Raw genomic sequence first — 13,484 nt, 5'->3', positions numbered from 1 at the left:
ATTTTTTGGGGGGGGGGATCTGGTCATGGGGCCTGAACTCTGGGCCTGGGCGCTGTCCCTCAGCTCTTCAGCTCAAGGCTAGCGCTCTACCACTTGAGCCACAGCGCCACTTTCAGCTTTTTTCTTTTTGCTTATGTAGTGCTGAGGAATCGAACCCAGGGCCTCTGGCATGCAAGGCAAGTGCTCTACCACTGAGCCACCTTCCCAGTCCCCCACATCCATTTTTTTTTCATTCAGAAACAAATACACCAGCATTACTAATCTGTCTGGTGTAACTGGGTCCAGTAGATGAAATAGTAACAAACACTTTCATGTTGAAAATCTCCATGAAATCAGAAGATTTAAAAGACTTAATGCTTATCTTGTTTTTGTGCAGGTTGAAGTTCAAGGTAATGGAATCTGACCCGTTCCTTGTTAATGAATTCCTCTCTGTGGCTAGGTGGCTGCCTTTTGTCTTCAACAGGCACCACTGAATTCAGGCTTAGAGTTGTGCTGACTGTGAAGCAGATGCTTTGCCTCAACACTTGTCTTTCAGCTGCAGAAGATATCTGTTTCATTGCAAAACTAAATTGCTATGGCGGTCTAATTAACTGAGCTTCTGGACAAATTCTTTCCCCATCTTCCACAGAGGAGAACCAGCATGTCCTCACCAGCTCAGCAAACCTTTTATGAGGCAATGCTTCTCCTACCCGACATTTACAAAGGGGCAAGAATGAGAATGGAGACTTGGCTGTTGCTCAGGGAGTCTATTCTGCTCTCATGTCCCAACGTGTGGGAACCCAGGGTTCCCCCTTCAGCAGGATCTTAGGAGAAGGCCTTGAATACATTCTATGGTGTAGTATGATCAACCACCCCAGTTTCCCTGGGACTAGGAGGTATCTCATGATGCTAGACCTTCAGTGCTAAACTTGGGGAAAGTCTAGCAAACTTCTAGGGAAGTAACAGTCACTCTAGCTGAACAAACCAGGGACCATGTGAAGTCTCATAGGATTAAGATTTCTCTGATATTCCTCCAAAAGAGACAGAGAAATTTGGGTCATATTAGAGAATTGGGCTTAAGAAACTTGAAGACCAAGCTAGTCATTTTCTATTGATATGGGCAGCTGTTTAACCCAGGATTATTGGATAACTCCAGCATTTTTCTCATGTTAAGAGAGCTCTGTACCCCAAATAGATCTTACTCATTTTGGTTTCCCACAATTAACTCCCTACTTGTTTAAAGGGCTTATTTGATGTGGTTATCTCTCACAGAAACAATTATAACACCAATTTAGAAATAAGAACAAATAAATTGGCAGCCTACTATGGATTCTTGCTCATTTTGAGAGATTAAAATCATTTGAAAACAATGCTCTTACTGAGAAAGAAAAAAATGGTATGGCTCTTATGTCTCTGGCTTTTTCCTCTTCTCCAATCTTACCCCCTCTTCAACACTTGGTCCTACATCAGGAAATTCTGTCACTCTCATCTTTCTGCAGGAGGGTTGTGTCTTAGTTCCTTTTTATTCAGGAACATAGTTCCTTTTATTCAGGAACATGTTTTGGTCAAGAGTAAGTCTTAGAGACCATGTCAGGTCTCAAAATATCTTCAACACGACTCCTATCTAGTACTCTTGTCTGAAGGTGTCAATTGTGATAAGCTACATTTCTTCTCATAAAATTAGTTTCTTCTAAGACCCATTCAGAGACAGGCAATTGATTATTATTGGTTCCATTACTTTATCTCATAAGAATTTAAAAATACAATACCACCTGGTCTGGGTCAAAAATGCTTTCCAGTTTATTATAAGAATTCAAATCTTGATAACCAAAATATAACAAATATGAACATTTGTCTGTCTTCCCCAAAACGTGATAATCACAAACAGAACTTTAATAGAGCATTACATGAACCATAGGCTGTCCTGTACTACTGTAGTTAATTCATTTTCTATTATTTGCTCTGTTCTGTGGGTTAAAGAGGAAAGTCAAGAAACCATTTATTTGAGCATCTATTATGTGGCAAGAGCAATGTTAAATAATTCACATCATTTAAGTAACTGCCCAGGGATGTTGGAATTCATAACCTCTTGTATGATCAGTTGGTGATTCGCTTAAGACTACATCTGGGGGGGGGGTGGTTGGGGTGGGGGGCGAGGGGAGGCTGGGAAGGGATGTGAAGGGTAAACAAAGGAGGAGGCTGCAATGCTTGATAAGAAATATACTCATTATCTTGCCCATGTAATTGTAACCCCTCTGTACAGTATGTTCACAAAAAATAAAAACAAAAATTAACTTTAAAAAAAGACTACATCTGGTATTAGAAGGGCTACGCTTTTACCCTGATTCAAAATTCAAAGTCTTGCCAGTAAAACATGCTGAGTGGCATAACCCCTGCTCTGTTTTACCTTTTTTTTTTTTTTTTGCATTACCTCAACACATGGTATGTGAGAAGGGAAGGTTTTCTTTTCTTTTCTTTTTCTCAAACAGAAGTATGAGTGAAAGGTGGAAGGGAGTTAAAAGAAGATAGTACCTATCCTCTTTGCTCTTGTTGACTTTCTAAATTGAGTAATGTCCACACATGCATTCCTCATGTTTTCCAACGTCTCTTTCTCTGCTATGCAAAGGCAATCTTTGCAGCTTATATGAATCCTGATTAGACCATGCATGTTCGTCTCCTTTCATTCCCTTATATTTAATTCTTTTCTTGTTTAATCTCATGTTTTGTGGGTTTTCATACTTGCTTCTGTGTGAAGCCACTGGTTGATACAAGGAATTAGAGCTTTCCTTAAAATCTCTGAGAAATTCTGGTCCCTTTCTCATCAATAGCTTTTCATTTTGCATACAGATCTAGAACTAGTTTTGTTGTTGTTGTTTTACTTGTAAATTCTATTCAGGTTCACATTTGAGAAAACCCCATTGCTGCTCTAGACGCTACCAAGGAATTTTGTTTGGCTCTCTGGGACCTTTCAACATATTTTCTGCATCCCTGGAATCTAAAAGTAGCCAGATGGTTATCCTTTATATCAGGGAATAGTGTAATTTGGTCCCTTTTTATTTCAGTATTCTCATTATTGTCTACTGTGTGATTAGTCTCTAGAATATGTTATTCACAAGTTTTTGATTTGAATGTTAATTCATTACACAGATTCATGTGTTTGCCATTCGTAATTTTTCTTCTGTCCTTCTGCGGCCTTTGCAAATTATTACATCTAATTATCTTCTAAAAGTTCCATCAAATATACTGTGTGTTTTCTTTCCATTATTAGGGTTTAGTGTGTATGGTTTTGTGTGAGGCTTAATGCCAGGAAAATCCCAGGGGAAAACAATGTATGTGTTATATAGGACTTGAAAATGACTCCAGATAAGTAAAATGGTTTCTTTGGTATGAAATCCCTTTACCCTGACCTGAAGGGAACAGAACAAAATGTATCTGTTTGTCATTCTTGATATACATGTAACAACTATCAATTTTTTTGTTTTCTAGGGCCAGCTTCCTCAATATATTGGGAAAACCAGTTATTTATCATGAATTGGTTTGTTGTTTCTTGGCAACCAAGTCTCTGGGTTTCCTGTGCAATGAATGTTACTCTTTGCTGTTGGTTGCTCACTGGGACCATGTGCTGCTTAGTGGGGATCCTGTTATATATACCCCATAGACTGGGAGGGCAGAGTTGAGTCTTCTCTGTTGTTTTTTAAATCTTAGTCCTGGGGATTAGACCTAGGTCCTCAGGTTTGCTAGCCAGTCATTTCTAACACTGAGCTCCATCCCTAACCTGAGACGGAGTTTGGTTGTCAATTTCCAGGAACTTAGCATACTGTCTGTCTACCATGGACTCCTAAGATATGACATTGGTGAATGAATTTGTCTACTTTTTTTGTGAAGCACAATGATACTAATGGTTATCTAGTGCCTGCTTTTTACATGTAGATTCTAAACAAATGAATGTCATAGTAGAAGAGAATAGTGATTACTAGAAAATAGAAAGGGTAAGATAGTGAGGAAAAAGTGAGGCTGGATAATTAGTGCCAAAATAGAGTCAAATTGGACAATTAAGTTCTAGTGTTTTACAGCAAATTAGGTGTTAGGTATGAGGGCTTTGGCTGATACACTTGGTGTAGAAGAATTCACCAAGAGGCAGAAGACAAAACAAGAAAACAAAAGATTTTTTCACTTTCCAAAAGAGAAAAGGGAAGACAGAATAGCAGTATCAGTCCCAAGTAAGGCTCAGGTTAGGGTTTTAAAGCCTTTACAATGTAGAATGAATGTGCTGTTGACATTTTATAGATTTCATTCTAGTAATCTCACTTCTGACAGCTACTCTTCTTGGAGGACAAAGGCATGGAGAGTTGGTAGCAGCAGGTAGTAGGAGCAGAGTGATATTAAGAATCATTGAAAACCTTAGGTGGAGAGGAAGGTAGGTCCTCCATTAATTTTAGGGTGACTAAGCAGGAAGGTTTGATTGGTTGGAGATTCATCTCAAAAGCTATTGGCTACATCAGCTCAGGGCATTTAGCCCTACATTGAGATCAAGTAATCAAAATCATTTATAATATATGAATGTCTTAAATAGCAGAAAAGCAACAAAAATCCACTTTGGAAGAACTTAAATCCCTTGAAAGAAATGAAATAAAGTTATTACAAGAAAGACACAGGAGCGTGTTTTCTTCATCTCCCATATAATACTCTCTCATTCTTTGTGCTATTTTAATTCTCTTCTAACCTAAAAATTACTTTAAATTTCTAAGGGACACAGATTTGTCTTAAATGTATGAGTAGAATGTCAGCCTTCACTTCCAGCAACAGGAAAAGAATCCAGTGTTTAATTTTTACATCTAATTAGCTTCAGTTGAGATGTAGTCAAATGTATATTATTTCTTAATTTGACACCTTCTATTTAAGAGGTCTTATTTTATCTGTGTCACAGTCGCAGGTGTGAAATTAGTCATAGGGAAGGCTAACTGTTCCAGATTCTTTTGACCTTATGGCTGAAAGGAATTTAATTGTAACCTCATAAAGAGAAAAGAATTTTGGCCACTAGGGAAGATGATTACATGGTCATTGACAATGTGAACTTGAATAGCTACATTAGCTATTTAATTAAAATGAATCCAAAAGAAATGCTCAAGGTTGGAAAGGAGGTACTTGGTGGGGGATAATGACAGGTACTTATGCAAATTGTGTCAATCCTGATAGAATTAAGAGGCTGGAGCTTCTTTGGGCCAGTTGGATATTTCAGTCAAGAGGAAGTAAGAGGTCCACAAAAGATTCAGCCTCTGTCAGTAAAACTACCCCAGAAAGTGATATATTACTAAATCACTAAATCTTAGGCTAATGCCTTTCTTTGTTGGGAGGGTAGCCCTGTTGTTTCTTCCTTCTTGCATTTTTCAAGCTAATTTATTTCTAAATCCCCTAATGTGAATGGAAGAAAAAGAAAATAGCTGAGACTAATATATCAAATGCTCCTATTAACCAGGTTCTCTTTATGTAAGTTATTTTTAGGAAGAAAAATCTTATATTTGCTTTATTCCCAGCTTTACCTTCACCTTATGGCATGGCATCCAATACTGTTCTTAATGTGTAGAACATATGGTCATTAAGACTAGCAAAGGGATGATTATGGAGATGTGAATGTCATAGGAGGAAATAAAAGCAACTAAAATCTTGGTTAAGGAAAATCACTTCAATATTAGATCTAAATTTACATTTCTTTTACAACACAAAACATCTTTCTTGGAGTTCTTTAAGAGAAACATTTTTGTGTGTGCATCAGAAATTACTTAATTAGGTAAAGATGTATTAGCAGCTTTCACCATCCACAGGCAAACTACCACAGTTGTAGAACTGGTTTCTGTATAGAGAAAACCAGAAATTCCTCACTGGACTTCCTTCTCAGTAATAGAAAGGAAGTCCCAATGAAAACTATGTTTCTTAGATGCAAAATCTTTATCTTGGATTAGATTTAAAGGGAACAGATAGTTTTGTCTCACTTCCTTTCATGTGGCCAGAGGCTCAGTTGCATTCACTTCCCTTTCCCTCATTTTGTTTCTAAGGGAAGAGATTCCATTTGATATGGCAGTTTTGGAGCAGATTGAGTTTATGGTCTTTTCCAGAGTCCTCTTGCCCACAAGAAACCCATATTATTATTCATCCCTCCTGGTCAGTGGTTGTCAGTGTGTTCTTGGATTGGAAGCATTTATATCACTCGGAGACTTTGTCACATCAACAGGCCAGTGATGGACTGTGTTGTTTATTTCCTCATAAGAGGCTGGGGCCAGTGAACTCAGAAACCTTGTCATTCCAAACTTAGTTTCTGTAGTTGTTTTAAACATAGTTCAGATAAGTCAATTCTTAGCTACCTAGAGCTTGTTTGTTTTGTATACCCTGTGAAACTGCATTCTACATCTGTTGGCAATAGATAAGAGAAATCCTGTTACAATAAATAAGACTGGGAGCTGCTCTTGCCCTTGGGAGCTCATTGACCTGCTGGATGCTGAGAAAGGTAATCTATCTTCCCTTCCCTTGTCCTCCTCTGCTTCTAGACAGTAGCCTATAGATGGTCTCATGCAGACATCAAAATGTAGCCAAGTAAACCTTGCTAGGTGTTACTGCCATCTCATGGCCACGTCTTCACTCATCAGCACCCATGTTCCCAGAATGCCTTCCAGAATGGCGAATGGCTGAGTTCTAGCTCTGACCCACAGTAAAAAAAACTTGGGTGGAATCCAGTCTGTACTTTAATGAGGCCTTCAGATGAGTCAGCTCCATGCTCAGGTGTGAGAGCTGTGGCTTTAGCTTTTGTGAGGTGGGCACCATGGGGGAGGCCTTTTTTAGCTCTCCAGTATATGTGCCATCCATAGCGTGGTAGGTAATTTTCTGTGTACTTTATCTGTTGATGTGCAATACATAGGCTTCTAAATATAGTGGCTTAAACTAGTCATGTTTACTACCTCTTAGTTTTTGTGGATTGGGGGTTTAGAAGCAGTGTAGTTGAGCGGCTCTTCTCTGGTTTTCTCTTGTGGTTGCAGTTAAGATTTGGCCATGTCAGACATTTGGAAGTGCTGGAGCAGGCCAGGAGGATTGGCTCCCAAGATGGAGAACCTGCCTGGCTGTTGAAAAATGGCATTCGATTCCCACCATAAGCATTAACTTCCCAGTATGGCAGCTGGCTGTCCCAGAGGGACAGGTCTGGAGGTTGATAAAAGAGGGCAGAAGTTTCATCGTCCTTAGAAGTCACACAACTCATCTCCATTCATTGGAAGGGAGGGCTAAACAAGACACGAGCACCATCTGGCAAAAATCATTAGGAATCATCCTGGAGACAGACTACCCTATTCTCTTCAAATCAGAAATGAAGTATTAGCACCCTATGTTTCCCAACTCTGTTAAGTGTTTGTGACCAAATTGAACATTTTACTTCTGTGGGCTTATGCTCGTGTCTCACTTGATTACTTACTAGGTGAAGAGAAGCAATATTATTTACTGATCACGGTATAAAAACTAGACATCATGGTAATTTCTCTTTGGGCTTTTCTAATAAATTCCTGACTACATATCTCTGCCAGGATTTACTACAGCTCAGAGTTAAACTTCTGATCCACTCCTACCAGACCTGTTTCTGTTTCATGTCCTTTCTTTTTCTTTTTCTTTTTCTTTTTTTTTTTTTGTCAGTCATGAGGCTTGAACTCTGGGCCTGAGCACTGTCCCTCAGCTCTTCAGCTCAAGGCTAGCACTCTACCACTTGAGCTACAGCGCCACTTCCTCTTTTCTTTTTTTGATGTTTTTATTTTTTAATTTTTTAAATAAGTTTTTTATTGTGAAAATACTGTTCAGAGGGGTTCCAATAACATGAGCAAGGTAATGAGTACATTTCTTATCAAGAATTGTTGCCTCCTCCTTTGTTTTTCCCCTACCATCCTTTCCCTCCCATCACAACTATACTCTCCCCTCCAACCGCCCCCCACCACCTAAATAGTAAAGTTCGTTTTTAGACATAGCATCTTGTACATCTCATTGTTGCAATGGGTCAACCTGTATCCTTATTTAAACAATTTATTTTTTCCCTTCCCCTTCTCAAATTATACCAACATCAAATACAGTGAAAACAGGTTATACCATGAGGGAGTGACAGACAAAGCATCAAAAAAATTACATGGTACCTTAAAATACATCAGAAACAATAGGAAGAAAGAAAAGAACACTTGTGTCCTTATCTTGGGGTTCATTTCACTTAACATCATCTTTTCTGACCTTTTCTGCTTGTCTCAGACATATACTAGTTATTGCAAATAAGGGAAACCATGGGACCTATGTTTCTTTGGGACTGGCTAACTTTACTTAATATAATTTTTTCCAAGTCTTTCTATTTCCTAACAAATGGGGCAATGCCATTCTTTCTGATGGAGGCATAGAATTCCATTGTGTATATATACCACATTTTCTTTATCCATTCATCTACTGTAGGGGCATCTGGGTTGGTTCCATATCTTAGCTATGATAAATAATGCTGCGATAAACATAGTTGTGCTGGTAGATTTAGTATGGTCTTGTTTGTGATCATTTGGGTAAATGCCCAAAAGTGGGATTGGCGGGGTCATAGGGGAGCTCTATGTAGAGTCTTTTGAGGAACCTCCATACTACTTTCCAAAGTGGTTGAACAAGTTTACACTCCCACCAACAATGAAGTAAGGTTCCCTTCTGTCCACATCCCCTCCAGCATCTGTTGTTATTAGAGTTCTTGATTATAGCCATTCTAACTGGGGTGAGGTGGTATCTCAATGTTGTTTTGATTTGCATTTCTTTTATGGCTAGAGAGGTTGAACATTTCTTCATGTGTCTATTGGCCATCCTTTTCTCCTCTTCAGAGAAGTTTCTCTTTAGCCCACATATTAATCGGTCAGTTGTTTCTTTGAGGACTTGTTGTTGGGGGATTTAATTTTTTGAGTTCCAAGTATATTTTAGATATGAGACCCTTGTTCGTTGTATGGCTAGTGAAGATCTTCTCCCAATCAGTGGGCTTTCTATTGATCCTGCTAGCTATGTCCTTTGCCATGCAGAACTCTGCAATTTCATGCAATCCCATTTGTCCAACCTTTCTTTGATTTGTTGTGTTTCTGGGTCTCTATAAGAAAATTTCAGCCTGTGCCAAGGAGACCTAGGGTTTCTCCTATTTTGTCCTGTAATGTTTTCAGGATGTCTGCTTTGACGGTCTTTGATCCATTTGGAGTTGATTCTGGTGCAAGGTGATATATAAGACCCGAATAGCAAAAACAATCCTTAACAGAAAGAACCGTGCTGGAAGAATATCAATTCCAAATTTCAAACTCTACTACAAAGCCATAATAATCAAAACATCTTGGTACTGGCACAAGAAGAAACCTCAGGACCAATGGAATGGAAATGAAAACCCAGAAATGAACCCACAGACCGATAGCCACCTAATCTTCGATAAGGGAGCTAAAAAAATAGAATGGAAGAAAGACAGCCTCTTCAGTAAATGGTACTGGCAAAATTGGTTAATCACTTGTAGAAAACTAAAGCTAGATCCTTATCTATCACCCTGCACCAGAATCAACTTATGTCCTTTCAAACTCAGTAGCACTACCATCCTTCCAACAGCCCATGTCAGGAACCTGGGGACTCCTGAATTCTTGCCCTCTTCATCCTATGAATCTTGCTAATCTCGTCCCTGGAATAGCTCTCAAACGGACTGATTTGTCCTCTCCACCACACCAATATGTTGGACATGATCACTGTTGCACTCTCCATTTGGCCTTACTATCATTCTTGTGGAACAGTTTCTAAATGGGACAGGGCAGAGGTGGAGAGATCTGCTAGAGACATCAGTGTTAATACTGTTGAGGGAGGATAAGGGTGGTAGAGAGAGATGAGGATCAATTCCAAAGCCATTCAGAGGATAAAATGAACAAACAAATTCCCTAAACTTTGGTATTTTTATCTAGTCATAACTTCTTAAAATGGTGACTCTTCTTTTCTCTCAGAGTCCAGATCCAAGAATGTTATGTTAGACCAGCATTACCTGGCTTGACTTATTTCTCTGCCTTTTTCTGTTAGACACTATCATCAGCCAGCCTGAACTTTGAACTCATGGTTGTCTTTTTTCACCTACCACCAGACCCTTCTTATTCATTTTCTATCTGTTTTTTGACTTGTTTATTCAAGCAGCTTGTTTGTTCTTCAGGTCTTGTTTTAGATGTTACGTCTGAGGACACCCAAGGTTGGGGTAGAATCTTCTCTATGGTCTACATCTCTTAATGGTTAATTAATGATAGTATTTGCCAATATTGAAAGAAATTTACTGGGGTCTTTCCTCTCTTAAACTATATAGTGATTAAAGCATGAATCTTGTTTTGGTAAATATTTTATGCCTAGTCCTTCCTATACGTTCAGCACTTGATACATTTGTTGAATGAATAAATGCTTTTGTGTTTATTATTTACTATGCCTGTTATCTCCAATGGAGGGCTATCTCTCTTGGTTGATGTCTTATTTATCTTTATATCCTCTATCCTCCATTCCTCTTTTCCTTGTGTCGCCTCCCCTCCATCTTTTCTGAACCTTCCAAACATCTATTGATCCTATTATATTTATGCTTTCTATTTATGCACATCTTCTGCTTTGTATATTTTCCACTTGTTAATTGCTTTTATTTATGCCATGAGTGTGAATAAATCTTAAGATCCTTCTGGACTATGTCTAGACTTGTAATAATATGATGGACAAATACTTTGTGTGGAATACTTTCTATACTTCACCAATGGTAATTCCCACGTGCTTCTTTCTTATATTTCTGAGTGAACTCATCTATTGAGTTCCTTCTAGAGGACTATATTTATGAGGGAAAGACTATTAAGGTTATGACAGTACTTTACAACATGTGGGTAGGTGTTGTGACTGTCTCCTATCACAAATCATGGAGACTTATGTGACAGTAGTGTGCTGGTAAATTGGTTGTCTGAAAAGGAAATGAAGTCCTGATATATAGCATCTGCTGGTTTTCATGATATAAATACTGCTATCATGGTTGATTTCAAGTTCTCAATATGACATCACTGAATATAGAATTAAGAAGCAATGGGCAGAAATTTGACATCTTTTCCATAATGACAATGCCCAATACATGAATGTTTTTCAAACCATCTTTCCTAACCCTAGGTTTTTCTGGATTATCCCTTGGTGTGAGAAGACAATTATAGTAGGCAAAGATCCAGACTCCAACTTTAACACCAATAGAGCAGCCTTAGACTTGTCTACTTGAAATGTTTGGGTTTCAGTTATACAAAGATTCTTCTGTTGAAGCCTTCAGAACTTGTGAATTCATCAACTTGATTCAAGTATGTACACTTTCCTGCCCCTGCTTTTCCCCAGACATAGGATCTCATAGTCTTCCCCAGTCTTCCTGCCACCTGCAGAAGTAGGTCTTGGAGAAGAATGGATAACTGAGAGTACATGACCATATACCTAACTGATAAAGGCTAATGGCATTACCCGTTTGCATTTACTTAGAGGACAATTTAAAGTTAAGAGGAGAATCTCTAATAGTGGAATTTCAACCATCATCCAAGAGGTAGAGAAAGTACATTTTTAGTGCATGTAGGAAGAGGAGGTGACTGGGAAAGGGATGATTTTGAAACTTGTCATGTAGGTGATTTAACTTTTCCAGGGAGTCATGACATCCATTATGAAGTCAAAGTCTTACTCAGGGGACTGGGTTTGAGATGGAGTGAGATCTACTCTCAACTCAAGTAGACAAAGTTCAGGTCTGGGTCAAGGCAGGAAATCCTGGTGTTTGGGATGAGCACAAGAACTCCGATGACCGGAGGTGGGACCAGTCACCTGTTCTGGCCACTGCTGCTTTTGCTGCTGCCTCTGACTCCAGAGGCCACCTCCACTAGGCAGCCTACCAAGCTAAGTTCCTCAACGTCTCCTCTGCCGGCCGAATGGGAAAACCCGGGAGCACTGGAGGAAGTGGAGTCCGAGGCCCATGATCCACACCATACTGTACACCTGGAACATGTTACCCACACCAGCCAGGACGTCAGCCGAGTGTGTGGAAAGCCCAAAGGGATAGTTAAGGTGTTTGGTGGCCAGAATGCAGCGGCGGGCCAGTGGCCCTGGCAGGCCAGCCTGCTCTATTTGGAGCGTCACCTGTGCGGAGCTGTCCTCCTGGAGGACCGCTGGCTGGCTTCTGCAGCCCACTGTTTCCTCAACAAATCCAGGAACCCAGACGACTATCGGGTTCTGTTGGGGAACATCCAACTGTACCAGCCAACCCAGCATACGCAAAAGATAGCCGTGAGTCAGATTATCCCCCACAGAGCGTTCGAGAAGTTTCATCCCTATGGCAGCGACATTGCCATGGTGCAGCTGCAGTGGGCTGTGAATTTCACGTCGTATGTCCTTCCCGTCTGCCTCCCATCCACAGACCTACACCTGTTCCATCAGACGTCCTGCTGGATAACCGGCTGGGGAAAGATCTCCGAAGACACGAAACTGTTGCCACCCTTCTTACTCCAGGAGGGTAAGGTGGCCCTGGTGGAGAATAAGTTCTGTAATACGCTATTTGGGCAAAGATCTGGCCAAGACAACGACTTCGTGCATGAAGAGATGCTGTGTGCAGGAGACTTCTCCACAGGAAAGTCCATCTGCCCAGTTGATTCTGGGGGGCCCCTGGTGTGCTTCCACTCCAATGTCTGGGTTCTGGTAGGTCTAGCCAGCTGGGGCCTGGACTGCCGGCATCCTATCTACCCCAGTGTGTTCACCAGGGTTGCCTACTTCATGGAATGGATCAATAAAGTCAAGAAGCTCGCGGTTTTCCGGCACCATATTCACACACGGCCTCGCATGAACTTTTCGGTGGCTGTGATGACTACTGTCTCAGCTCAGCCCCACACTACCCTCGTGTCCGCACAGACATGGCTCTTGCTGCCATGTATCTTCCTAGTACCACAGCTGGCTCTGTGGTGACGCCTGGATCCCTTGATAGTCTCTCTGCTCAGACCCTTCTCCGTGTTCAGCCTCCCTCCCTCCAACCCACTGTTCATCTACATGGCTCCTCTCCCTTGTATCTGTCCATCAAATGCCATTCCTCAAACCAAACCCCGTTCGGGAGGAACCCCCAAGTCAAATAAAACATCATTTTGCTAACCACAATTTTTTTTTAAGTTAAAAAGTAGAGCTCTTGTATGACTTGTAACATTCGCTTTACAGAAAATATGAATGAATGGGCTGGCCTGTTCTATGTCTCTGATTGGGGGAAGAAAAACCGTTCTTAACACTGTGCAGCTCAAGCTTTGAGAATACATTATACTCATACATTGATATGTTGACTTAAGCCCTCTTAATGATTATATATATATATATATATATATATATATATATATATATTTAAAGTTTGAGAATGTTTTCTACAGCCCTCATGGGATAATGAGGAAGTATGTTAAAAATCACAGCTCTAAGAAGGTAATTATCAGTAAAATGAGCAT

General features: G+C 40.1%; 1 protein-coding gene across 2 annotated transcripts; it reads left to right on the top strand.

Annotated features, from left to right (window-relative positions):
• The first annotated feature begins 5,034 nt into the window (after positions 1–5,034).
• On the top strand, positions 5,035–13,193 carry LOC138813526 (putative serine protease 47). Of its 2 annotated transcripts, XM_070001955.1 has the most exons (3): positions 5,035–5,144; positions 6,398–6,481; positions 11,155–13,193. In XM_070001955.1, exon 3 carries the CDS (start codon positions 11,794–11,796, stop codon positions 12,964–12,966), a length of 1,173 nt encoding a protein of 390 aa, XP_069858056.1. In that variant the 5' UTR covers positions 5,035–5,144; positions 6,398–6,481; positions 11,155–11,793; the 3' UTR covers positions 12,967–13,193. The 2 variants fall into 2 exon arrangements, with proteins under 2 accessions (XP_069858056.1, XP_069858055.1); XM_070001954.1 differs by lacking the exon at positions 6,398–6,481.
• The last annotated feature ends 291 nt before the right edge of the window (positions 13,194–13,484 follow it).

Source organism: Dipodomys merriami, unplaced genomic scaffold (assembly GCF_024711535.1).
Source record: "Dipodomys merriami isolate MVZ:Mamm:240054 unplaced genomic scaffold, mDipMer1.0.p SCAF_6, whole genome shotgun sequence".
NCBI classification, from domain to species: Eukaryota; Metazoa; Chordata; class Mammalia; order Rodentia; family Heteromyidae; genus Dipodomys; species Dipodomys merriami.
This window is presented reverse-complemented; position numbering and strand designations above follow the sequence as displayed.